The 24624-nt window shown below is 47.7% G+C and overlaps 1 protein-coding gene across 2 annotated transcripts; it reads left to right on the plus strand.

The window, feature by feature from the left end:
* The first annotated feature begins 447 nt into the window (after nt 1-447).
* On the plus strand, nt 448-21395 carry LOC144612081 (pregnancy-specific beta-1-glycoprotein 4-like). Of its 2 annotated transcripts, XM_078431638.1 has the most exons (11): nt 448-505; nt 1060-1380; nt 2961-3281; nt 5237-5557; nt 7406-7681; nt 12012-12272; nt 15101-15233; nt 17202-17257; nt 18062-18126; nt 18929-18970; nt 20871-21395. In XM_078431638.1, the coding sequence occupies exons 1-11, from the start codon at nt 451-453 to the stop codon at nt 20916-20918; spliced, it is 1899 nt and encodes a 632-aa protein (XP_078287764.1). In that variant the 5' UTR covers nt 448-450; the 3' UTR covers nt 20919-21395. The 2 variants fall into 2 exon arrangements, with proteins under 2 accessions (XP_078287764.1, XP_078287765.1); XM_078431639.1 differs by lacking the exon at nt 12012-12272.
* Nucleotides 21396-24624: the final 3229 nt, after the last annotated feature.

Consider the following 24624-nt stretch of genomic DNA (forward strand, 5'->3'; position numbering starts at 1 on the left):
ACGTGGACAGGTACAAAGTGCTGGAGTAACTCAGCGGGACAGGCAGCATCTGTGGAGAGAATGTGTAGGAAAATAACTGCAGATGCTGTTACAAGTCGAAGGTGTCACAAAGTGCTGGAGTAACTCAGCAGGTCAGGCAGCATCTCTGGAGAACGTGGACAGGTACAAAGTGCTGGAGTAACTCAGCGGGACAGGCAGCATCGCCGGAGAGAATGAATCACAGGGAGACGGACCAGACGCGGGCAGGTGGGACTAGTGCAGGTGGGACCTATTGGCCGGTGTGGGCAAGTTGGGACGTGCTGTGTGACTCTGTGGCTGACGCCGTGTTTATAAGGAGGGGGGTGGGGGGGAGGGATTTACCGGTCGGTCGCGGTTCCAATCGTCTTTCATTAGACTACAGTCAGCTGAATCAGGAACCAGGAAACGAAGTTCAGAGTCCGCTGGCACGGAATGGCGCGGCTGCCGCCTCTGACCGCGCTCGCCCTCTTCCTGGTCGTATCCACGGGTGAGGTTCGCCGGCTCAGACCCACGCCGCGGTGGTTTGTAGCGCGGGGGTGGTCGCGGGGTTGGGGGACAGAATTAAATCCAGCCCAGTCTACACACCGGCCGGGACATGAGCGGACGTGGAGATCAAAGTCACCAGAGGGCACAGCTTCGGAATTAACTTACGATTAGCGTTTGCCGGCACTGTCCGCTCCCGCTGGAGTTTAGAAGAATTCAAGAGAGAATTCATAGATAGAGCTCTTAAGGATAGCGGAGTCAGGGGGTACGGGGAGAAGGCAGGAACGGGGTACTGATTGAGAATGATCAGCGATGATCACATTGAATGGCGGTGCGTACAGGTTCGAAGTACCGAATGGCCTCCTACTGCACCTATTGTTTATTGTCAATTGAATTCTCGGGTAGAATGGGGTTAGGAGGGAGAGACAGATCGGCCGCGATTGAATGGCGGTGTAGCACTGATGGTCCGAATGGCCTAATTCTGCTCCTGTCACTCGTGGACATTTGCCCCCCTCTCCTGCTTTCCTCCCCGCTCTCATGCGCGTTTCTCGTCCTCAGGCGTGTCGCTGGGGTTTACGGTCGTGCCGGAACACAACAACCTAAATGTCCGAGTCGGGAGTGACGCGATATTGACGGTGCGGCCGTCAGCTGCGATTGCTGGTGGGAGCTGGAGTTTCAAAGGGACAACGATCATTAACTGGGTCGGAAAAACCCCATTGATCCACGTCGACTACAGCTCACGGGTGAAGGTATCCTACACCACCGGGACGCTGGCGCTGGAGACGGTGACCGAGCAGGACAGCGGGGATTACATAGTGACCGTTAATGAACAAGGCACCAACATTCAAGCCTCAGCTACCATCAAACTGCTCGCACTCGGTGAGTTTGACATAGATCTTGTTGAATCATTAACTCTCCGATTACTAATAGCCGTTTCACTCTTGCAGTGAATGTAATATATATCTCAATGGTGTCAGGTTAGGTCAGGGGGGAGTGCAGCGAGACTGGGCTTTCATATGAAGAAAGACTGTATAGTCTCGGATTGTACTCGCTGGAATTTAGAAGATTGAGGGGGGGGGGTCTTATAGAAACTTACAAAATTCTTAAGGGGTTAGACAGGCTAGATGCAGGAAGATTGTTCGCGATGTTGGGGAAGTCCAGAACAAGGGGTCACAGTTTAAGGATAAGGGGGAAGTCTTTTAGGACCGAGATGAGAAATTTTATTTTCAAACAGAGAGTGGTGAATTTGTGGAATTCCCTGCCAGAGAGGGTAGTTGAGGCCAGTTCATTGGCTATATTTAAGAGAGTGTTAGATGTGGCCCTTGTCGCTAAAGGGATCAGGGGGTATGGAGAGAAGGCAGGTACAGGTTACTGAGTTGGATGATCAGCCATGATCATATTGAATGGCGGTGCAGGATCGAAGGGCCGAATGGCCTACCCCTGCGTCTATTGTCGTTAGATAATAGATAATAGGGGTTGGCACGTTAGAGGCAGGAAACATGTTCCCAATATTGGGGGAGTCCAGAACAATGGGCCACAATTTTAGAATAAGGGGTCGGCCATATAGAACTGTGATGAGCAAAAACTTTTTTAGTCAGAGAGTTGTGAATCTGTGGAATTCTCTGCCTCAGAAGGCGGTGGAGGCCAATACTCTGAATGCATTCAAGAGAGAGCAAGATAGAGCTCTTAAGGATAGCGGAGTCAGGGGGTATGGGGAGAAGGCAGGAAAGGGGTACTGATTGAGAATGATCAGCCACGATCACATTGAATGGCGGTGCCTACAGGCTCGAAGGGCCGAATGGCCTCCTCCTGCACCTATTGATCTTATCGAAACGTATAAGTCTATTAAGGGGTTGGACACGTTAGAGGCAGGAAACATGTTCCCAATGTTGGGGGAGTCCAGAACCAGAGGGCACAGTTTAAGAATAAGGGGTCGGCCATTTAGAACTGATATGAGGAAAAACTTTTTCAGTCAGCGAGTTGTGAATCTGTGGAATTCTCTGCCTCAGAAGGCAGTGGAGGCCAATTCACTGGATGTTTTCAATTGACAATAGGTGCAGGAGTAGGCCATTCGCCCCTCAGAAGGCAGTGGAGGCCAATTCTCTGAATGCATTCAAGAGAGAGCTGGATAGAGCTCTGAAGGATAGCGGAGTCATGGGGTATGGGGAGAAGGCAGGAATGGGGTACTGATTGAGAATGGTCAGCCATGATCACATTGAATGGCGTTGCGTACAGTCTCGAAGGGCCGAATGGCCACCTCCTGCACCTAATGTCTATTGTCTATTGTCTATTGAATTCTCGGGTAGAATGGGGTTAGTAGGGACAGACAGATCGGCCGCGATTGAATGGCGGGGTAGCCCTGATAGGCCGAATGGCCTAATTCTGCTCCTGTCACTCGTGGACATTTGTCCCCCTCTCCTGCTTTCCTCTCCGCTCTCATGCGCGTTTCTCGTCCTCAGGCGTGTCGCTGGGGTTTACGGTCGTGCCGGAACACAACAACCTAAATGTCCGAGTCGGGAGTGACGCGATATTGACGGTGCGGCCGTCAGCTGCGATTGCTGGTGGGAGCTGGAGTTTCAAAGGGACAACGATCATTAACTGGGTCGGAAAAACCCCGTTGATCCACGTCGACTACAGCTCACGGGTGAAGGTATCCTACACCACCGGGACGCTGGCGCTGGAGACGGTGACCGAGCAGGACAGCGGGGATTACATAGTGACCGTTAATGAACAAGGCACCAACATTCAAGCCTCAGCGACCATCAAACTGCTCGCACTCGGTGAGTTTGACATAGATCTTGTTGAATCATTAACTCTCCGATCATTATTAGCCGTGTTATTCATGCAGTGAATGTGATATATATTTCAATGGTGTCAGGTTAGGTCAGGGGGGTGCAGCGAGACAGGACTTTCATATGAAGAAAGACTGGATAGACTCGGCTTGTACTTGCTGGAATTTAGAAGATTGAGGGGGGGGGGGGGGGGTTCTTATAGAAACTTACAAAATTCTTAAGGGGTTGGACAGGTTAGATGCAGGAAGATTGTTCCCGATGTTGGGGAAGTCCAGAACAAGGGGTCACAGTTTAAGGATAAGGGGGAAGTCTTTTAGGACCGAGATGAGAAAGTTTATTTTCAAACAGAGTGGTGAATTTGTGGAATTCCCTGCCACAGAGGGTAGTTGAGGCCAGTTCATTGGCTATATTTAAGAGGGTGTTAGATGTGGCCCTTGTCGCTAAATGGATCAGGGGGTATGGAGAGAAGGCAGGTTCAGGTTACTGAGTTGGATGATCAGCCATGATCATATTGATTGGCGGTGCAGGATCGAAGGGCCGAATGGCCTACCCCTGCGTCTATTGTCGTTAGATAATAGATAATATGGGTTGGAACGTTAGAGGCAGGAAACATGTTCCCAATATTGGGGGAGTCCAGAACAAGGGGCCACAATTTTAGAATAAGGGGTCGGCCATTTAGAACTGTGATGAGGAAAAACTTTTTTAGTCAGAGAGTTGTGAATCTGTGGAATTCTCTGCCTCAGAAGGCGGTGGAGGCCAATACTCTGAATGCATTCAAGAGAGAGCAAGATAGAGCTCTTAAGGATAGCGGAGTCAGGGGGTATGGGGAGAAGGCAGGAAAGGGGTACTGATTGAGAATGATCAGCCATGATCACATTGAATGGCGGTGCCTACAGGCTCGAAGGGCCGAATGGCCTCCTCCTGCACCTATTGATCTTATCGAAACGTATAAGTCTATTAAGGGGTTGGACACGTTAGAGGCAGGAAACATGTTCCCAATGTTGGGGGAGTCCAGAACCAGAGGCCACAGTTTAAGAATAAGTGGTCGGCCATTTAGAACTGATATGAGGAAAAACTTTTTCAGTCAGAGAGTTGTGAATCTGTGGAATTCTCTGCCTCAGAAGGCAGTGGAGGCCGATTCTCTGGATGGACTCAAGAGAGAGCTAGATAGAGCTATTAAGGATAGCGGAGTCAGGGGGCATGGGGAGAAGGCAGGAACGGGGTACTGATTGAGAATGTTCAGCCATGATCACATTGAATGGCGGTGCGTACAGGCTCGAAGGGCCGAAGGGCCGAATGGCCTCCTCGTGCACCTTTTTATCTTATCGAAACGTATAAGATTATTAAGGGGTTGGACACGTTAGAGGCAGGAAACATGTTCCCAATGTTGGGGGAGTCCAGAACCTGAGGCCACAGTTTAAGAATAAGGGGTAAGGCCATTTAGAAGTAAGATGAGGAAAAACTTTTTCAGTCAGAGAGTTGTGAATCTGTGGAATTCACTGCCACTGAGGGCAGTGGAGGCCAATTCACTGGATGTTTTCAATAGACAATAAGTGCAGGAGTAGGCCATTCGGCCATCAGAAGCCAGTGGATGCCAATTCTCTGAATGCATTCAAGAGAGAGCTAGATAGAGCTCTTAAGGATAGCGGAGTCAGGGGGTATGGGGAGAAGGCAGAAAAAATGATCAGCCATGATCACATTGAATGGCGGTGCGTACAGGCTCTAAGGGCAGAATGGCCTCCTCCTGCACCTAATGTCTATTGTCTATTGTCTATTGAATTCTCGGGTTGAATGGGGTTAGGAGGGAGAGATAGATCAGCCGCGATTGAATGGCGGGGTAGCCCTGATAGGCCGAATGGCCTAATTCTGCTCCTGTCACTCGTGGACATTTGTCCGCCTCTCCTGCTTTCCTCCCCGCTCTCATACGCGTTTCTCGGCCTCAGGCGGGTCGCTGGGGCTTATGGTCGTGGCGGAACACAGCAACCTATATGTCCGAGTCGGGAGAGACGCGATATTCGCGGTGCGGCCGTCAGCTGCGATCTCCGGTGGGAGCTGGAGTTTCAAAGGGAGAACGATCATTAACTGGATCGGAACAACCTCGTTGATCCATGCCAACTACAGCTCACGGGTGAAGATATCCTACACCACCGGGACGCTGGCGATGGAGACGGTGACCGAGCGGGACAGCGGGGATTACATAGTGACCGTCAATGCACAAAGCACCAGCATTCAAGCCTCAGCGACCATCAAACTGCTCGCACTCGGTGAGTTTGACATAGATCTTGTTGAATCACTAACACTCCGATTATTATTACCCGTTTCATTCTTGCAGTGAACGGAATATATATTTCAATTGTGTCAGGTTAGGTCAGGGGGGAGTGCAGCGAGACAGGACTTTCATATGAAGAAAGACTGGATAGACTCGGCTTGTACTCGTTGGAATTTAGAACATTGAGGGGGGATCTTATAGAAACTTACAAAATTCTTAAGGAGTTGGACAGTCTAGGTTGTGGAATCCCCCAACATTGGGAACATGTTTCCTGCCTCTAATGTGTCCAACCCCTTAATAATCTTATACGTTTCGATAAGATCCCCTCTCATCCTTCTAAATTCCAGTGTGTACAAGCCTAGTCGCTCCAGTCTTTCAACATATGACAGACAGTCCCGCCATTCCGGGAATTATCCTCGTAAATCTACGCTGCACGCCCTCAATAGCAAGAATATCCTTCCTCAAATTTGGAGACCAAAACTGCACACAGTACTCCAGGTGCAGTCTCACTTGGGCCCTGTACAACTGCAGAAGGACCTCTTTGCTCCTACACTCAACTCCTCTTATTATGAAGGCCAAAATGCCATTGGCTTTCTTCACTGCCTGCTGTACCTGCATGCTTCCTTTCAGCGACTGATGCACTAGGACACCCAGATCTCGTTGTATGTCCCCTTTTCCTAACTTGACACTATTCAGATAATACTCTGCCTTCCTGTTCTTAACATCAAAGTGGATAACCTCACACTTATCCACATTAAACTGCATCTGCCATTCGTTCGCCCACTCACTCAACCTGTCCAAGTCACCCTGCAACCTCATAGCATCTTCCTCACAGTTCTCACCACCACCCAGCTTTGTATCATCTGCAAATTTGCTATTGGTACTTTTAATCCCTTCATCCAAGTCATTAATGTATATTGTAAATAGCTGCGGTCCCAGCACCGAGCCTTGCGGCATCCCACTAGTCACTGCCTGCCATTCTGAAAGGGACACATTTATCCCCACTCTTTGCTTTCTGTCTGTCAACCAATTTTCTATCCATGTCAGTACCCTACCTCCAATACCATGTGCTCTAATTTTGCCCACTAATCTCCTTTGTGGAACCTTTTCGAAGGTTCGATGGAAGGGACATTGGTTTGTGTGTGTGACGGTCTTGGCTGCGTCTACAATCCATAAAAAATTAGTTATTGGGGAGAAGCTGGTCCTGAATCCAGAGGTCACGGTTTTCAGGCTCCTGTACCTTCTTCCCGGAGGCAGGAGTGGAATGTTAGAGTTGTCGAGGTGGTGGGGGGGGGTCTCTAATGATGGCTGTGTTTTTGAGGCAGCGGCTCTTGTAGATACCTTCGATGGTTGGGAGGTCAGTACCTCTGATAGACCATCGATGGTGGGGAGGTCATCTACTGTGATGGACCTTCCATGGTTGGGGAGGTCTGTATCTGTGACGGACCTTTGATGGTGGGGAGGTCATCTACTGTGATGGACCTTGCATGGTTGGGGAGGTCAGTATCTGTGATGGACCTTCAATGGTGGAGTGGTAATTACCCGAGAAGGACCTTCGATGGTGGATTGGTCATCTACTGTGATGGACCTTCGATGGTGAGATGGTCAGTACCTGTGGTGGACCATCCAACGTTGGGGAGGTCAGAACCTGTGATGGCGTCCACCATTTCCTGTTGGGCGTTGAGAAGAAGCTGTTCCTGAACCTGGACGCCACGCTACTTCTGACGTCCTCATTCCGCGCAAGGTCGCGTCTCTGCTTGCTGCCTTCCATGAATCCGCCATCTCCTGGTGTTTCTGTTCCTTGCTTACCTGTGCACTAACCGACCTCCTGTGTCTCTAACAGAGCCTGTTTCCACACCCAATATCACCGCCAGCGCCAGCAGCCTCATCGAGTACAATGACACCATGGATTTGGCCTGCCTCGCTACAGGCACCGACATCTCTTACACCTGGATTGGAGATGGTAGCGAGATAGCCAACGGCGGCAGTTTGGAGCTGAGCGCGGGTAACACCACGCTCACCATCACCGGAGTGTTGCGGTCGGACGGGCCATTCGTTTGCCGGGCTTCCAACCCGGTTAGCATAGAGACAAGCCAGCCGTTCCATCTCAATGTATTTTGTAAGTGGCTGCGCCATCATTCCCCGCTTGTTACCAGTCCTGCTAAACGAAGGGTTTAGGAGGGAGAGAGAGAGAGAGAGATGGTGGTGACTCAATGGGAATAATTATTTAACACAGAGAAGTGTGGGGTGTAACATTTTGGGAAGTCCAACAATAGCAGGACCTAAACAGTGAGAGATCCTTCTGCAGATGTACAGGGCCCTAGGGAGACCGCACCTGGAGTACTGTGTGCAGTTTTGGTCTGCAAGTTTGAGTCTAGGAACAAGGAGGTCCTTCTGCAGTTGTACATGACCCTGGTGAGACCGCACCTGGAGTACTGTGTGCAGTTTGGTCTCCTAGTTTGAGTTTCGGAGCAAGGAGGTACTTCTGCAGTTGTACAAGGACCTAGTGAGACCACACATGGAGTACTGTGTGCAGTTTTGGTCCCCAAATTTGAGGAAGGACATTCTTGCTATTGAGGGCGTGCAGCGTAGGTTTACCCGGTTAATTCCCGGAATGGCGGGTCTGTCGTATGTTGAAAGACTGGGGCGTCGCGGCTTGTATACACTGGAATTTAGAAGGATGAGAGGGGATCTTATCGAAACGTATAAGATTATTAAGGGGTTGGACACGTTAGAGGCAGGACACATATTCCCAATGTTGGGGGAGTCCAGAACAAGGGGCGACGGTTTAAGAATAAGGTGTAGGCCAATTAGAATGGAGATGAGGATAAACAATTTCAGTCAGGGAGTTGTGAACCTATGGAATTCTCTGCCTCATAAGGCAGTGGGGGCCAATTCTCTGAATGCATTCAAGAGAGAGCTAGATAGATCTCTTAAGAATAGCGGAGTCAGGGGGTATGGGGAGAAGGCAGGAACGGGGTACTGATTGAAAATGACCAGCCATGATCACATGGTGGTGCTGGCTCGATTGGTCGAATTGCCTCCTCCCGCACCTATTGCCTATTGGCAGGCCTCTGGGGAGTGTTGTAGAGCAGAGGGATCTAGGAGTGCAGGTATATGGTCCCTCAAAGGTCGAGTCACAGGTAGGCAAGCAGGTCAGAAATGTATTTAGCACATTGGCCTTCACCAGCCAGATTATAGAAGTTAGAAATGTCGTGTTGAAGTTGTCTAAGACGCTGTTGAGACCACATTTAGAATAATGTGTTCAGTTTCTGGGCACCGTGATGTAGGAAAGTTATTGTCAAGCTTGAAATTGCGCAGAGAAGAATTACGATGATGTTGCCAGGACTAGAGGGTGTGAGCTACAGGGAGAGGTTGAGATAGGCTGGGTCTCTATTCCATGGAGCGCAGGAGGATGAAGGGTGATCTTATAGAGGTGTACAAAATCACGAGAGGAATAGATCGGGTAGATGCACAGAGTCTCTTGCCCAGAGTAGGGGAATCGAGGACCAGAGGACATGGGTTTTAGGTGAAGGGGATAAGATTTAATATGAACCTGAGGGGTAACTTTTCCACACAGAGGGTGGTGGGCGTATGGAACGAGCTGCCGGAGGAGGTAGTTGAGGCAGGGACTATCCCAACGTTTAAGAAACAGTGGGACAGTTACATGGATGGGACAGGTTTGGAGGGACATGGGCCAAATTCAAGTAGGTGGGACTAGTGTAGATGGGGCATGTTGGTCGGTGCGGGCAGGTGGGACTAGTGTAGATGGGGCATGTTGGTCGGTGTGGGCAGGTGGGACTAGTGTAGATGGGGCATGTTGGCCGGTGTGGGCAGGTGGGACTAGTGTAGATGGGGCATGTTGGCCGGTGTGGGCAAGGTGGGACTAGTGTAGATGGGGTATGTTGGCCGGTGTGGGCAGGTGGGACTAATGTGTTTGGGGCAAGTTGGCCGGTGTGGGCAGGTGGGACTAGTGTAGATGGGGCATGTTGGTCGGTGTGGGCAGGTGGGACTAGTGTAGTTGGGGCAATTTGGCCGGTGTGGGCAGGTGGGACTAGTGTAAATGGGGTATGTTGGTCGGTGTGGGCAGGTGGGACTAGTGTAGATGGGGCATGTTAGCCGGTGCGATTAAAGGTGGGACTATTGTAGATGGGGCATGTTAGCTGGTGTGGGCAAGTTGGGCCGAAGGGCCTGTTTCCACTCTGTGACTAAGTGTGGGAAGGAACTGCAGAAACTGGTTTACACCGAAGGGAGACACAGAAATGCTGGAGGAACTCAGTGGAACTGGCATCATCTCATGATAGAAGGAATAGATGTGGAGAGGATGTTTCCACTAGTGGGAGAGTCTAGGACCAGAGGGCATCGCCTCAGAAGTAAAGGACGTTCCTTTAGGAAGGAAATGAGGAGGAATTTCTATAGTCAGAGGGTGGCGAATCTGTGGGATTCTTTGCCACAGAAGGCTGTGGGGGCAACAAGTCAGTGGATGTTTTTAAAGCAGAGATTGTTGATCAGTGAGGTGTCAGGGGTTACGGGGAGAGGACAGGAGAACGGGGTTGGGAGGGAGAGATAGATCAGCCATGTTTGGGTGGAGGAATGGACTCGATGGGCCGAATGGCCCAATTCTGCTCCTATCGCCCTTGAGCTTATCATTGGGCAACTGGTAGTCACACAGATAGAAACCAATGCATTACCTCCTGAGCAGGGCTTGTAATAACCTTCACCTGACCTGTTTCTGGTCAACTGGTTACTAAGCTAAATCATGTTTTTTCCTTCGAATTAAACCTTTGCTTCCTGCTGCAGATCCAACCAATTACAAATATGCGCGTCTCAAAAACCTGACAAATTTCAACGCAATCTACTGAGATCCACCTTTGCAAATAATAAGTTTGGATGCTTTCGAATGTGAAAATTGCCATGGACATATCTTAGGTAGCACAGAAACATGGAAAATAGGTGCAGGAGGAGGCCAGTCGTCCCTTCGAGACAACACCGCCATTCAATACGATCATGGCTGATCATCCACAATCAGTACCCCGTCCTGCCTTCTCCCCATATCCCCTGACTCCGCTGTCCTTAAGAGCTCTATCTAGCTCTCTCTTGAATGCATTCAGAGAATTGGCCTCCACTGCCTTCTGTGGCAGAGAAACCCACAGTTTCACAACTCTCTGGGTGGAAATGTTTTTCCTCATCTCAGTCCACCATCACCGAGCCCTTATTCCGAAACTGTGTGTCACCCCTGGTTCTGGACTCCCCCAACATTGGGAACATGTTTCCTGCCTCTAACATGTCCAACCCCTTAATAATCTTATACGTTTCAATAAGATCCCCTCTCATCATTCTAAATTCCACTGAACACAAGCCCAATCGATCCATTCTTTCATCATATTTTCAGAGAGGGGATCTTCGAGAAACATGTAAAATTCTTAAGGGATTGGACATGCTAGATGCAGGAAAATTCTTCCCAATGTTGGGGGAGTCTAGAACCAGGGGCCACACACACACGCAGTTTGAGAATAAGGGGTCGGCCATTTAGGACTGAGATGAGGAAAAACCTTTCAACCCAGAGAGTTGTGAATCTGTGGGAGTTCTCTGCCGCAGAAGGCAGTGGAGGCTAATTCTCACTGGATGTCTTCCAGAGAGAGTTAGATTTTGCTCTTGGGGCTAATGGAATCGGGGGGATATGGGGGAGAAGGCATGAACGGAGTTACTGATTGTGGACAGTTTTGGTCTCCTAATCTGAGGAAAGACATTCTAGCCTTAGAGGGAGCACAGAGAAGGTTCACCAGATTGATCCCTGGGATGGCAGGACTTTCATATGAAGAAAGACTGGATAGACTCGGTTTGTACTCGCTGGAATTTAGAAGACTGAGGGGGGATCGTATAGAAACATATAAATTTCTTAAGGGGTTGGAGAGGCTAGATGCGGGAAGATTGTTCCCGATGTTGGGGGAGTCCAGAACCAGGGGTCACAGCTCATGGATAAGGGGGAAGTCTTTTAGGACCGAGATGAGAAAACATTTATTCACACAGAGAGTGTTGAGTCTGTGGAATTCTCTGCCACAGAAGGTAGTTGAGGCCAGTTCATTGTCTATATTTAAGAGGGAGTTAGATGTGGCCCTTGTGGCTAAAGGGATCAGGGGGTATGGAGAGAAGGCAGGTACGGGATACTGAGTTGGATGATCAGCCATGATCGTATTGAATGGCGGTGCGTACAGGCTCGTATGGCCTCTTCCTGCACCTGTTGTCTGTGTTTCTATGTTTGCTGTTGGGTGTGCTATTTTCCTATGTACTGTGCTAAGGTTCTGCATGTTGCCCTGGAGCATTGGTGTGCGCTTGCTACGGTGATGGGCACCTCTCCCTCCTCTCGCTCTCCCCTCCCTTCTCCACACGCATTAATTCCAACCCTTTGTGTTCTTTTTGTTTCTTCTCTCTTTGTGCGTTTGTCGCAGACGGTCCGGACCTCCCGATTATCATTCCTGATCCCAACGTCCCTCTTTACAATTCCGGGACCGAAGTCACATTGACCTGTTCTGCGGAGTCTGAACCATCTGCTCAGTTGGAATGGTTCCTCCAGGGTGACTTGGTTCAGAGTGGAGACCAACTCACCTTTCCCAAAGTCTCTGCTGATGACAGTGGGAGTTATTTATGTTCGGCCTTTAACAATGTCACTGGAAGGTTCCGCACCTCGTCAATACAAATCAATGTTCAGGGTACGTACCACTTTCTTTATTTTGCTTGTCGCTGAGTGTGCAAAGGACTTGGTTTTTGGCCCTTGGCGCTTGGCCCTCCAAATGGATTTTAAACACTCTTCAGAGAGTCTTCAGTGACAGACTCCTTCACCCCAAGAGCGTGAAGGAGAGATATAGGGGGTCCTTCCTTCCCGCTGCTGTGAGATTGCACAACCAGCACTGCCCCCGGCAGACGAGTCAACAGTAACAATTATAGACAATGGACAATAGGACTTATATTTGCTATGTTTTCCATGACCTACACAGTGAATGGTCGGCCTCTGGGGAATGTTGTAGATCAGAGGGATCTGGGAGTGCAGGTGCATGGTTCCATGAAGGTCGAATCAATAGACAATAGACAATAGGTGCAAGAGTAGGCCATTCGGCCCTTCGAGCCTGCACCGCCATTCAATATGATCATGGCTGATCATCCAACTCAGTATCCTGTACCTGCCTTCTCTCCATATCCCTTGATCCATCTCGCCTGACCAACCCGTTAAGAATTTTGTAAGATTCTATAAGATCCCCCCTCAATCTTCTAAATTCCAGCGAGTACAAGGCGAGTCTATCCAGTCTTTCTTCATATGAAAGTCCTGCCATCCCAGGGATCAATCTGGTGTACATTCTCTGTACTCCCTCTATGGCAAGAATGTCTTTCCTCAGATTAGTATACCAAAACTGTACGCAATATTCCAGGTGAAGACTGATGAGAATTTATCCTTCTCTTTACTTTTATTTATAATTAATGTCTCTTGCTATCCACTTTGCTGCTGTAACACTGTAAATTTCCCCGGTGTGGGACTTATAAAGGAATATATATAAATATATATAAACTGGAGTATGGACTTAAGCAAGAAGGTCTTCTCGGATAAGAAGAGCTGCCTTAAATGGTGAACGTTGTTTAATTGATCTAAGCGGTAAGAATTGATCAAATACATCAATCAATTATCGCGATTTTTCATTTTGTACAAGAATGATATTGGTTACACAAATCTACCTCAAGCTTTCGTCGTTGTTGTTGATCACACAAGTATTTGTTAGCTGTAGCTAAAATGGTCCAATAACTTACCCGCAGATAGCGAAGAGGGCTTTTGGTGTGTTGGCCTTCATCAGTCAGGGAATTGAGCGTAGAAGTTAGCAAGGGTAGGCCGTCAGTCTTGAGAAGGGTCTCGATCCGAAAAGTCACCCATTCCTTCTCTCCAGAGATGCTGCCTGACCTGCTGAGTTACTCCAGCATTTTGTGAATAAATACCGTTTAAAACTGAGGTGAGAAGAAAACATTTTCACACCCAGAGAGTTGCAAATTTGTGGAATTCTCTGCCACAGAGGGCAGTGGAGGGCGATTCACTGGATGGGTTTAAAAGAGAGTTAGGTAGAGCTCTCGGGGCTAGCGGAATCAACGGATATGGGGAGAAGGCAGGCACGGGTTATTGATTGTGGATGATCAGCCGTGATCACAATGAATGGCAGTGCAGGCTCGAAGGGCAGAATGGCCTCCTCTTGCACCTATTTTCTATGTTTTCAAACAAACGAACGAGAGTTTTAGTGTGTAGGTGTTCGAATGCAGGACAGGTTTGGGCCCAACGGGTCCACTTGGTCTAACGTTCTAACTCTCCCTTGAAAACATCCAGTGAATTGGCCCCCACTGCCTTCTGTGGCAGGGAATTCCACAGATTCACAACTGTCTGCGTGAAAACGTTCTTCCTCATCTCAGTCTTAAATGGCCTACCACTTGTCCTTAAACTGTGTGTGACCACTGGTTCTGGACTCCTAGTGCATCAGTCACTGAAAAGAAGCATGCAGGTACACCAGGCAGTGAAGAAAGCCAGTGGAATGTTGGCCTTCATAACAAGAGGAGTTGAGTATAGGAGCAAAGATGTCCTTCTGCAGTTGTACATGCCCCTAGTGAGACCGCACCTGGAGTACTGTGTGCAGTTTTGGTCTGCAAATACGAGGAAGGATATTCTTGCTATTGAGGGCGTGCAGCGTAGGTTCACCGGGTTAATTCCCGGAATGGCGGGATTGTCATATGTTGAAAGATTGGAGCGACTAGAATTTAGAAGGATGAGAGGAGATCTTATCGAAACATATAGGGTTATTAACGGGGTGGACACGTTAGAGGCAGGAAACATGTTCCCAATGTTGTGGGGGTCCAGAAACAGGGGCCACAGTTTACGAATAAGGGGTAGCCCATTTAGAACGGAGATGAGGAAAACGTTTTCAGTCAGAGAGTTGTGAATCTGTGGAATTCTCTGCCTCAGAAGGCAGTGGAGGCCAATTCTCGGAATGAATTAAAGAGAGAGCTAAATAGATCTCTTAAGGATAGCGGAGTCAGGGGGTATGGGGAGAAGGCAGGAACGGGGTACTGATTGGGAATGATCATCCAATAGACAATAGGTGCAGGAGGAGAGCATTCGGCCCTTCGAGACAGCACCGCCATTCAATGTGATCATGGCTGATCATTCTCAATCAGTACCCCGTTCCTGCCTTCTCCCCATACCCCCTGACTCCGCTATCCTTAAGAGCTCTATGTAGTTAAGCCATTATCACATTGAATGGTGGTGCTGGCTCGAAGGGCCGAATGGCCTACTCCTGCACCTATTGCCTATTGATTCCATAACAGAAGGGACATTTTTCCTGCATCTCGTCTTCCAATCCCCTATGAATTTTATATGTTAGGATAAAATCACGACTCATCCTGCTAAATTCCAGTGAATACAAGCCCAGTCGACCCATTCTTTCCTGATATGTCAGTCCCGCCATCTCGGGGATTAATGTTGGTGGTTCCAATTTTGTTTCTGTTTTTGCAGTAGCGTCCACCGCTCTTCCGGAGACCATGTTTTGTCTCAGTCCTGGAGCCATCGCTGGGATCGTTGTTGGGCTCTTTGCCGCCTGTTTGATCAGCGGGGGCTGCGGTTGGCTGATCGCCAGGAAGACAAGCGGGTAAATGCGTTTGCCGCAGAATTTCGCTTCCACCTTTAACATCGGCCCAGAGCGATTTTCCCAAACTGACCTTGAAGTCCGAGGGACATTCGAGAGGGTAAAGGCGTTTGGGGAGCCGTCTTTGTGAACAGCATCCATGGTCGAAGAAATGCTATATCTAAAGCAGAGTAGGGCGCGTTAAACCGGTGACAACGACATAGAAAACATAGAAAACATAGAAAACAGGTGCAGGAGGAGACCATTCGGCCCTTCGAGCCTGTACGCACCGCCATTCAGTGTGATCATGGCTGACCGTCCACAATCGATAACCCGTGCCTGCCTTCTCCCCATATCCCTTGATTCCACTAGTCCCTCTGGCTCTATCCAACTCTCTCTTAAATCCACCCAGTGATTTGGCCTCCACTGCCCTCTGTGGCAGAGAATCCCACACATTCACAACTCTCTGACTGAAAAGGTTTTTTTCTCCCCTCAGTTTTAAATGGCCTCCCCTTTATTCTAAGACTGTGTGGCCCCTGGTTCTGGACTCGCCCAACATTGGGAACATGTTTCCTGCCTCTAACGTGTCCAACCCCTTAATAATCTTATACGTTTCGATAAGATCTCCTCTCATCCTTCTAATTTCCAGTGTATACAAGCCTAGTCGCTCCATTCTTTCAACATATGACAGTCCCGCCATTCCGGGAATTAACCTAGTAAACCTACGCTGTGCGCCCTCATCATTCGAGCGGGTAAGGGCGTTTGGGGAGCCGTCTTTGTAAACAGCATCCATGGTCGAAGAAATGCTATTTGTAAAGCAGAGTAGGGTGCGTTACACCGGTAACATAGACATAGACATAGAAAACTGGTGCAGGAGGAGGCCATTTTGCCCTTTAAGTTGAAGGTGAAGGGGAAAAGATTTAGTGAGGGGAATGGATCGGGTAGACGCACAGAGTCTCTTGCCCAGAGTAAGGGAATCGAGGACCGGAGGACATGGGTTTAAGGTGAAGGAGAAAAGATTTATTAGGAATCTAAGGGGTAACCTTTCCACACAGAGTGTGGTGGGTGTATGGAACGAGCTGCCGGGGGAGATAGTTGAGGCTGGGACTATCCCAACGTTTAAGAAACAGTCGGACAGGTACATGGATTGGACAGATTTGGGGGAATATAGACCAAACGCGGGCAGGTGGGACTAGTATAGGTGGCTGGTGTGGGGCCGAAGGGCCTGTTTCCGGGCTATGTTTCTCTATGACTCTGTGTAACCGCACGGCCAAAGCATGGTTTCTATTCCGCTCATCATCATCACGATCCTTGGTTTCGCAATAGAGTAGGATATTGGAAACTGAGACATATTCATGGATTAAATTGGCCACCAATAGATTCCTCAGAGCGCCAGAGACCCGGGTTCGATCCTGACCGCGGGTGCTCTCTGTAGGGAGTTTGTACGTTCTCCCCGTGACCCGCGTGGGTTTTCACTGAGATCTCCAGTTTCCTCCCACGCTCCAAAATACGTGCTCAATTGGCATGGCATATAATCGTAAATTGTCCCTAGTGTGTGTGTGTGTGTGTGTGTGTTTGTGTGCGTTTGTGTGTGTGTGTGCGTTTGTGTGTGTGTGTGTGTGTGTGTGTATGTATGTGTGTGTGTGTGTATGAGTGTGTGTGTGTGTGTGTGTGTGTGTGTGTGTGTGTGAGAGAGAGAGAGAGAGAGAGAGAGAGGAGAGAGAGAGAGAGAGAGAGAGAGAGAGAGAGAGAGAGAGAGAGAGAGAGAGAGAGAGTGGGATAGTGTTAGTGTGCGGGGATCGCTGGTCGGCGAGGACGGCCTCGGTGGGCCGAAGGGCCTGTTTCCTCCCTGTGTGTCTCTAAACTAGACTAGTGTGTGAACGGGCGATCGTTGGTCGGCGCCGACGGACTCGGTGGGCCGAGGGGCTTTTTTTCCGCTGTATCTCTTCCACCAAACGAAACTCTAATTTGACATTCTCTATATTTATGTAGACCGAAAGCCACGCCCGGGACGAAATACAACGCGAACGGGAGTCCAAAAGTAGAGGGTGAGTGAATTTTGAGACCCCGAATTAAAGGACGTTCCTTTAGGAAGGAGATAGACAATAGTCAATAGGTGCAGGAGGAGGCCATTCGGCCATTCAAACCAGCACCTCCATTCAATGTGATCATGGCTAATTAATTCTCAATCAGTACCCCCGTTCCTGCCTTCTCCCCATACCCCCTGAATTCGCTATCCTTAAGAGCTCTATCTTGCTCTCTCTTGAATGCATTCAGAGAATTGGCCTCCACTGCATTCTGAGGCAGAGAATTCCACAGATTCACAACTCTCTGACTGAAAAAGTATTTCCTCATCTCCGTTCTAAGTGGCCTACCCCTTATTCTTAAACTGTGTATGGCCCCCGGTTCTGGACTCCCCCAACATTGGGAACATGTTTCCTGCCTCTAACGTGTCCAACCCCTTAATAATCTTATACGTTTCGATAAGATCCCCTCTCATCCTTCTAAATTCCAGTATATACAAACCTAGCCGCTCCAGTCTTTCAACGTACGACAGTCCCGCCATTCCGGGGATTAACCTGGTGAACCTACGCTGCACGCCCTCAATAGGAGAATATCCTTCCTCACATTTGGGACCAAAACAGCACACAGTACTCGAGGTGCGGTCTCACTAGGGCCCTGTACTACTGCAGTAGGGCATATTCACAGGATAATGGGATCATTACGGGGGGAGGAATTGGATACATTCGATAGCTAGTACAACGGAAACGGGCCGAATATTCCTCATTTCGCGCTGGACAAATGCTTGCGGTGCTCTTGACTTTGTGACTGAAGGCGTTGTGTTTCCGCAGATACATTGGCTGCAAATGCCGGGAATGGATCGGCGGCCTATGAAAATATCCAGGATATTCAACAGGTTGGTACCTGGGGGGAGGGGGGGGGGGGGAGGGAGGGGGGAGGGAGGTGGAGGGAGGGGGGAGGGAGGGGAGAACCGTGTGCAACTACGAATGCCCAACTGCAGGTGGGATGAAGGAAATAGAGAAGAGAAGCCCTTCACCTGGCCATTATGTGTTCTTCCTGGCTTTAGTTACAACTAGACTAAGTGAACCCATTGGAACCAAACCTCTCCTGAATTTGTGCATCACCCTCTCCCTCCCCCTCCCCTTCCCTCCCCCTCCACTCCTCCCCCTCCTCTCTTACCCGTCCTCCCTCCCTCCCTCCCTCCCTCCTCCCTCCCTCCCTCCCTCCCTCCCTCCCTCCCTCCCTCCCCTCCCTCCCTCCCTCCCTCCCTCCCTCCCTCCCTCCCTCCCTCCCTCCCTCCCTCCCTCCCTCCCTCCCTCCCTCCCTCCCTCCCTCCCCTCCCTCCCTCCCTCCCCACCCCCCCCCCACCCCCTCTCTCTCCCCCTTCACCTCCCCCCATCCATCCCCCTCAACCCCTGTTATCCTCCCTCCCACCCTAGGAGATAGATTTAAACTTTAAAATGTGAATAACTTAAAAATATAACACCGATTTCAATGAAACTTCTTCCATTAGCACCAAAGGGACGACGGTGAGCAAGGTGGGCCTAAAATTGTCGCACTGTCATGTACCGTTTTGGCTGTAGTTCAGGAACAAACAAACAAACAAACGAGCGTTTTTGTTATGTGGATGGCAGGTTGGATAGGCTGGGGCAAGTTATCAATATCAAAGTTAATTCAAACCTATTTTCTGTTTCCAGGGGAGACGCACCAATGCGCCCGTTGGAGACCCCACCTATATGGTGAGATTATCATTATGTTGATTCCTTTTGAAGTCAACGAGATCCATTTCCTCCCTAATTCACGACTAAGGCCGGCCATCTGATGTCACAAGCGACCATGTGTTCGTATAGAAATAGACATAGAAAATAGGTGCAGGAAGAGGCCATGCGGCCCTTCGAGCCACAACGCCATTCATTGTGATCATGGCCTATCTCCCCAATCTATAACCCGTGCCTGCTTTCTCCCCATATCGCTTGATTCCACTACCCCTAGAGCTCTATCTAACTCTCTCTTAAATCCATCCAGTGACATGGCCTCCACTGCCATATGTGGCAGAGAATCCCACAGATTCACAACAATCTGGGTGAAAAAGTTTGTTTTTCTCACCTCAGTTTTAAATGGCCTCCCCTTTATTCTTTGACTGTGTGGCCCCTGGTTCTGGACTCGCCCAACATTGGGAACATTTTTACCGCATCTAGCTTGTCCAGTCCTTTTATAATTTTATGCGTTTTACAGCAGCCAGTGAAGAAAGCCAATGGAATGTTGGCCTTCATAACAAGAGGAGTTGAGTATAGGAGCAAAGAGTTCGTTCTGCAGTTGGACAGGGCCCATGTGAGACCGCACCTGGAAAACTGTGTGCAGTTTTGGTCTCCAAATTTGAGGAAGGATATTCTTGCTATTGACGGCGTGCAGCATAGGTTTACTAGGCGGAATGGCAGAACTGTCATATGTTGAAAGACTGGAGCGACTGGGCTTGTAAACACTGCAATTTAGAAGGATGAGAGGGGATCTTATTGAAACATACAAGACTATTAAGGGGTTGGGCACGTTAGAGGCAGGAAACATGTTCCCAATGTTGGGGGAGTCCAGAACAAGGGGCCACAGTTTACGAATAAAGGGTAGGCCATTTAGAACGGAGATGAGGAAAAACGCTTTCAGCCAGAGAGTAGTGAATCTGTGGAATTCTCTGCATCAGAAGGCAGTGGATTCCAATTCTCTGAATGCATTCAAGAAAGAGCTAGATATTGCTCTTAAGGATAGCGGATTCAGAGGGTATGGGCGAAGGCAAGAATGGGGTACTGATTGAGAATGATCAGCCATGATCACATTGAATGGCGGTGCTGTGTCGAAGGGCCGAATGGCTTCCTCCTGCACCTATTGTCTATTGTCTATTATCTTATATGATCCCCTCTGTGGCAGAGAATCCCACACATTCACAGCTCTCTGGGTGAAAAAGTTCCTTCTGACCTCAGTTTTAAATGGCCTCCCCTTTATTCTAAGACTGTGGCCCCTGGTTCTGGACTCGCCCCAAAATTGGGAACATGTTTCATGCATCTAGCTTGTCCAGTCCTTTTATAATTTTATACGTTTCTATAAGGTTCCCTCTCATCCTTCTAAACTCCAGTGAATACAAGCCTAGTCTTTTCAATCTTACCTCATATGACAGTCCCGCCATCCCGGGGATCAATCTCGTGAACCTACGCTGCACTGCCTCAATTACAAGGATGTCCTTTCACAAATTTGGAGACCTGAACTGTACACAATACTCCAGATGTGGTCTTACCAAGGCACTGTACAACTGCAGAAGGACCACTTTACTCCTATACTGAGATCCTCTTGTTATGAAGGCCAACATGCCATTAGCTTTCTTCACTGCCTGCTGTACCTGCACAACAACTTTCAGTGAGTGGAATACAAGGACACCCAGGTCTCGCTGCACCTCCCCCTTACTTGACCTGACACCATTGAGATAATACGTCCCTGGTCGACCTCCCCCCGAGATCCGCGAGTCCTTCCGTTCCTTGTCGTGTCGAAATGTTGAGTGAACTGAAGGCGCCCTCTAGCATAATTCAGTTGCTTCGCACTTCAGCCCCGCTTTCTCCGTATATGTTTCTAACAATTTCTCTCCCCGTTCAACAGGAATTGAAGATCGATGATCGATCGGTTTACGATGAACTGAAGAGGTAGCCAGGCAGAACCATCGATAAGCACGTTGGCCATTCGGCTCTTCGAGCCAGCACCGCCATTCATTGTGATCATGGCTGATCGTGCACAATCAGTAACCCGTGCCTGCCTTCTCCCCACATCCCCTGATACCACTAGCCCCTTGAGCTCTATCTAAATCTCTCTGAAATTCATTCATTGACTTGCCCTCCGCTGCCCTCTGTGGCAGAGAATTCCACAAATTCACAACTCTCTGGGTGAAAAAGTTCCTTCTCACCTCAGTTTTAAATGGCTTCCCCTTTATTCTAAGACTGTGTGGCCCCTGGTTCTGGACTCGACCAACATCGGGAACATTTTTCCTTCATTTAGCTTGTCCAGTCCTTTTATAATTTTATATGTTTCTATAAGATCCCCTCTCATCCTTCTAAACTCCAGTGAATACAAGCCTAGTCTATTCAATCTTTCCTCATATGACAGTCATGCCATCCCGGGGATCAATCTCGTGAACCTGCGGTGCACTGCCTCAATTACAAGGATGTCCTTCCTCAAATTAGGAGACCAAAACTGTACACAGTACTCCAGATGTGGTCTTACCAGGGCCCTATACAACTGCAGAAGATCCTCTTTACTCCTATACTGAAATCGTCTCGTTATGAAATAGGGTCCGTGTCCATTTAGGACTGAGATGAGGAAAAACTGTTTCACCCAGAGAGTTGAGAATCTGTGGAATTCTCTGCCTCAGAAGGCAGTGGGGGCCAAGTCTCTGAATGCATTCAAGAGCGAGTTAGATTTAGCTCTGATGGCTAACGGAATCATGGGATGTGGGGAGAGGGCAGGAATGGGGTACTGATTTTGATCAGCCATGATCGTATTGGATGGCGGTGCTGGCTCGATAGGCCGAATGGCCTACTCCTAAACATAGACAATAGGTGCAGGAGGAGGCCACTCGGCCCGTCGAGCCATCACCGCCATTCATGGCTGATCATCCACAATCAGTACCCCGTTCCTGCCTTCTCCCCATATCCATTCATTCTGTTAGCCCGAAGAGCTCTATCTAACTCTCTCTTGAGAACACCCACTGAATTAGCCTCCACTGCCTTCTGTGGCAGAGAATTCCGCAGTTTCACAATTCTCTGGGTGAAAACGTTATTCCTCATCTCAGTTCTAAATGGCCGACCCCTTATTTTAAACTGTGTGTGTGGCCCCTGATTCTGGACTCCCTCAACATTGGGAACAGTGCCTTAGTGAGACCCAACGTGGAGTACTGTGTGCAGCTTTGGTCTACAAATTTGAGGAAGGATATTTTTGCTATTGAGGGCGTGCAGCGTAGATTTACTAGGTTAATTCCCAGAATAGCGGGATTGTCGTATGTTGAAAGACTGGATCGACTGGGCTTGTATACACTGGAATTTAGAAGGATGAGAGGAGATCGTATCGAAACGTATAAGATTATTAAGGTGTTGGACACGTTAGTGGCAGGAAACATGTTTCTAATGTTGGGGGAGTCCAGATCCAGGGTCCACACATAGTTTAAGAATAAGGGGTAGGCCATTTAGAACGGAGATGATGGAAACCTTTTTCAGTCAGAGAGTTGTGAATCTGTGGGATTCTCTGCCTCAGAAGGCAGTGGAGGCCAGTTCTCTGAATGCATTCAAGAGATAGCTAGATAGAGCTCTTAAGGATAGCGGAGTCTGGGGTATGGGGAGAAGGCAGTAACGGAATATTGGTTATGAATGATCAGCCACGATCAGATTGAATGGTAGTGCTGGATCGCAGGGCCGAATGGCCTACTCCTGCACCTATTGTCTATTGAAAACATCCAGTGAATTGGCCTCCACTGCCTTCTGTGGCAGAGAATTCCACAGATTCACAACTCTCTGGGTGAAAATGTTATTCCTCATCTCAGTCCTACATGGCCGACCCCTTATTCTTAAACTGTGGCCCCTGGTTCTGGACTCCCCCAACATTGGGAACATGTTTCCTGCCTCTAACGTGTCCAACCCCTTAATAATCTTATATATTTAGATAAGATTTCCTCTCATCCTTCCAAATTCCAGTGTATACAAGCCTACTCGCTCCAGTCTTTCAACATACGACAGTCTCACTGGACTTGGCCTCCACAGCCCTCTGTGGCAATAAGTTCCACGGATTAACTACCTTCAGGATATCGTGTAATTTTTACCTTAATAATAAATAATTTAATTTATATACATTCTTCACATCATTATCAATTCTTATACCTAAATACTTTATACCAATTAATGGCCATCTAAATTGGGTTAGTAATCGACATTGAGTGTAATCTCCTTTAGTAAGGGGTAAAATTTCACTTTTATCCCAATTTATTTTATAACCTGATATTCTTCCATATTCTTCTAATCTAAAAGATAATTTGTGCAACGAATCTAATGGTTTTGTTAAGTATATCAAAACATCATCTGCAAATAAATTAATCTTAAATTCTTCCTGATTGACTTTAAAACGCTTAATATCTGGGTCAGTTCTAATTAGTTCAGCTAACGGTTCTATCGCCAGGACAAATAAAGCAGGTGATAATGGGCATCCTTGTCTAGTTGACCTTTTTAATTGAAACGGTGTTAAAATTTGGCCATTTGTCACTACTTTAGCTTTGGGATTCACATTTAGAGTTTTAATCCAGTTTATAAAAGTTGTTCCTAACCCATATTTTTCCAATACTTTATATAAAAAATCCCACTCTAACCTATCAAATGCTTTTTCTGCATCCAGAGCTACTGCTACACTTATTTCATTCCTCTTTTGTGCCAAATGCATTATACTAAGTAACCTAGTTACATTATCTGCAGAATGTCTATTTTTAATAAATCCAGTTTGATCCATATGTACTAATTTTGGTAAATACTTAGACAATCTATTAGATCAAATTTTTGCTACTATTTTATAATCTGTATTCAGCAAAGATATAGGTCTATATGATGATGTTGGTTTTAAAGGGTCCCTATCTTTTTTTGGTATTACTGTTAAAATCGCTGTCGTAAAAGACTCTGGGAGGTTATGTGTTCTTTCCACCTGCTGTATCACCTCCATAAAAGGAGGAATTGATAATTCTTTAATTTTTTTATAAAATTCTGGTGGGAACCCATCTTCTCCTGGGGATTTATTACTCTGTAGTGATATTAAAACTTCTTTGACCTCTTTTAATGAAAAAGGCATATCTAATCCCATCTGTTCTTCTAAATTTAATTTAGGAAGGTTTATTTGTGCTAAAAAAAAATCTATCTCATTAGTATCTTTTTGTGATTCTGACTGGTATAATTCAGAATAATTTTTTTTAAAGGTTTCATTAATTTCTAAAGGTTTATAAGTAATTTTATTTGTATTTATTCTAATGGCGTTAATCGTTCTCGAAGACTGTTCGGCTTTCAACTGCCAGGCAAGGACCTTATGTGATCTCTCTCCTAACTCATAGTACCTCTGTTTAGTTCTCATAATTGCTTTTTCTGTTCGGTATGTCTGTAATGTATTATATTGTAACTTCTTATTGATAAGTTGTCTTCATTTCTCTTCCGTTACATACCTTTGAGATTCTTTTTCTAATTTTGTAATTTCTTTCTCCAATTGCTCTACTTCGGCCATATATTCTTTCTTAATTTTGGAAGTATAACTTATTATCTGTCCTCTCAAATATGCTTTCATTGCATCCCATATAACAAATTTATCATCAACTGAGTTGGAATTTGTATCTAAATAA

This window comes from Rhinoraja longicauda, chromosome 43 (assembly GCF_053455715.1).
Source record: "Rhinoraja longicauda isolate Sanriku21f chromosome 43, sRhiLon1.1, whole genome shotgun sequence".
Lineage (NCBI taxonomy): Eukaryota > Metazoa > Chordata > Chondrichthyes > Rajiformes > Arhynchobatidae > Rhinoraja > Rhinoraja longicauda.

Excerpts from the sequence above, each read along its gene's own strand:
- LOC144612081 (XM_078431638.1), top strand. The coding sequence starts at position 451 with ATGGCGCGGCTGCCGCCTCTGACCGCGCTCGCCCTCTTCCTGGTCGTA. Across the intron at positions 506-1,059 it reads CTTCCTGGTCGTATCCACGG|GCGTGTCGCTGGGGTTTACG; the intron begins GTGAGGTTCGCC and ends TCTCGTCCTCAG. Across the intron at positions 5,558-7,405 it reads CATCAAACTGCTCGCACTCG|AGCCTGTTTCCACACCCAAT; the intron begins GTGAGTTTGACA and ends TGTCTCTAACAG.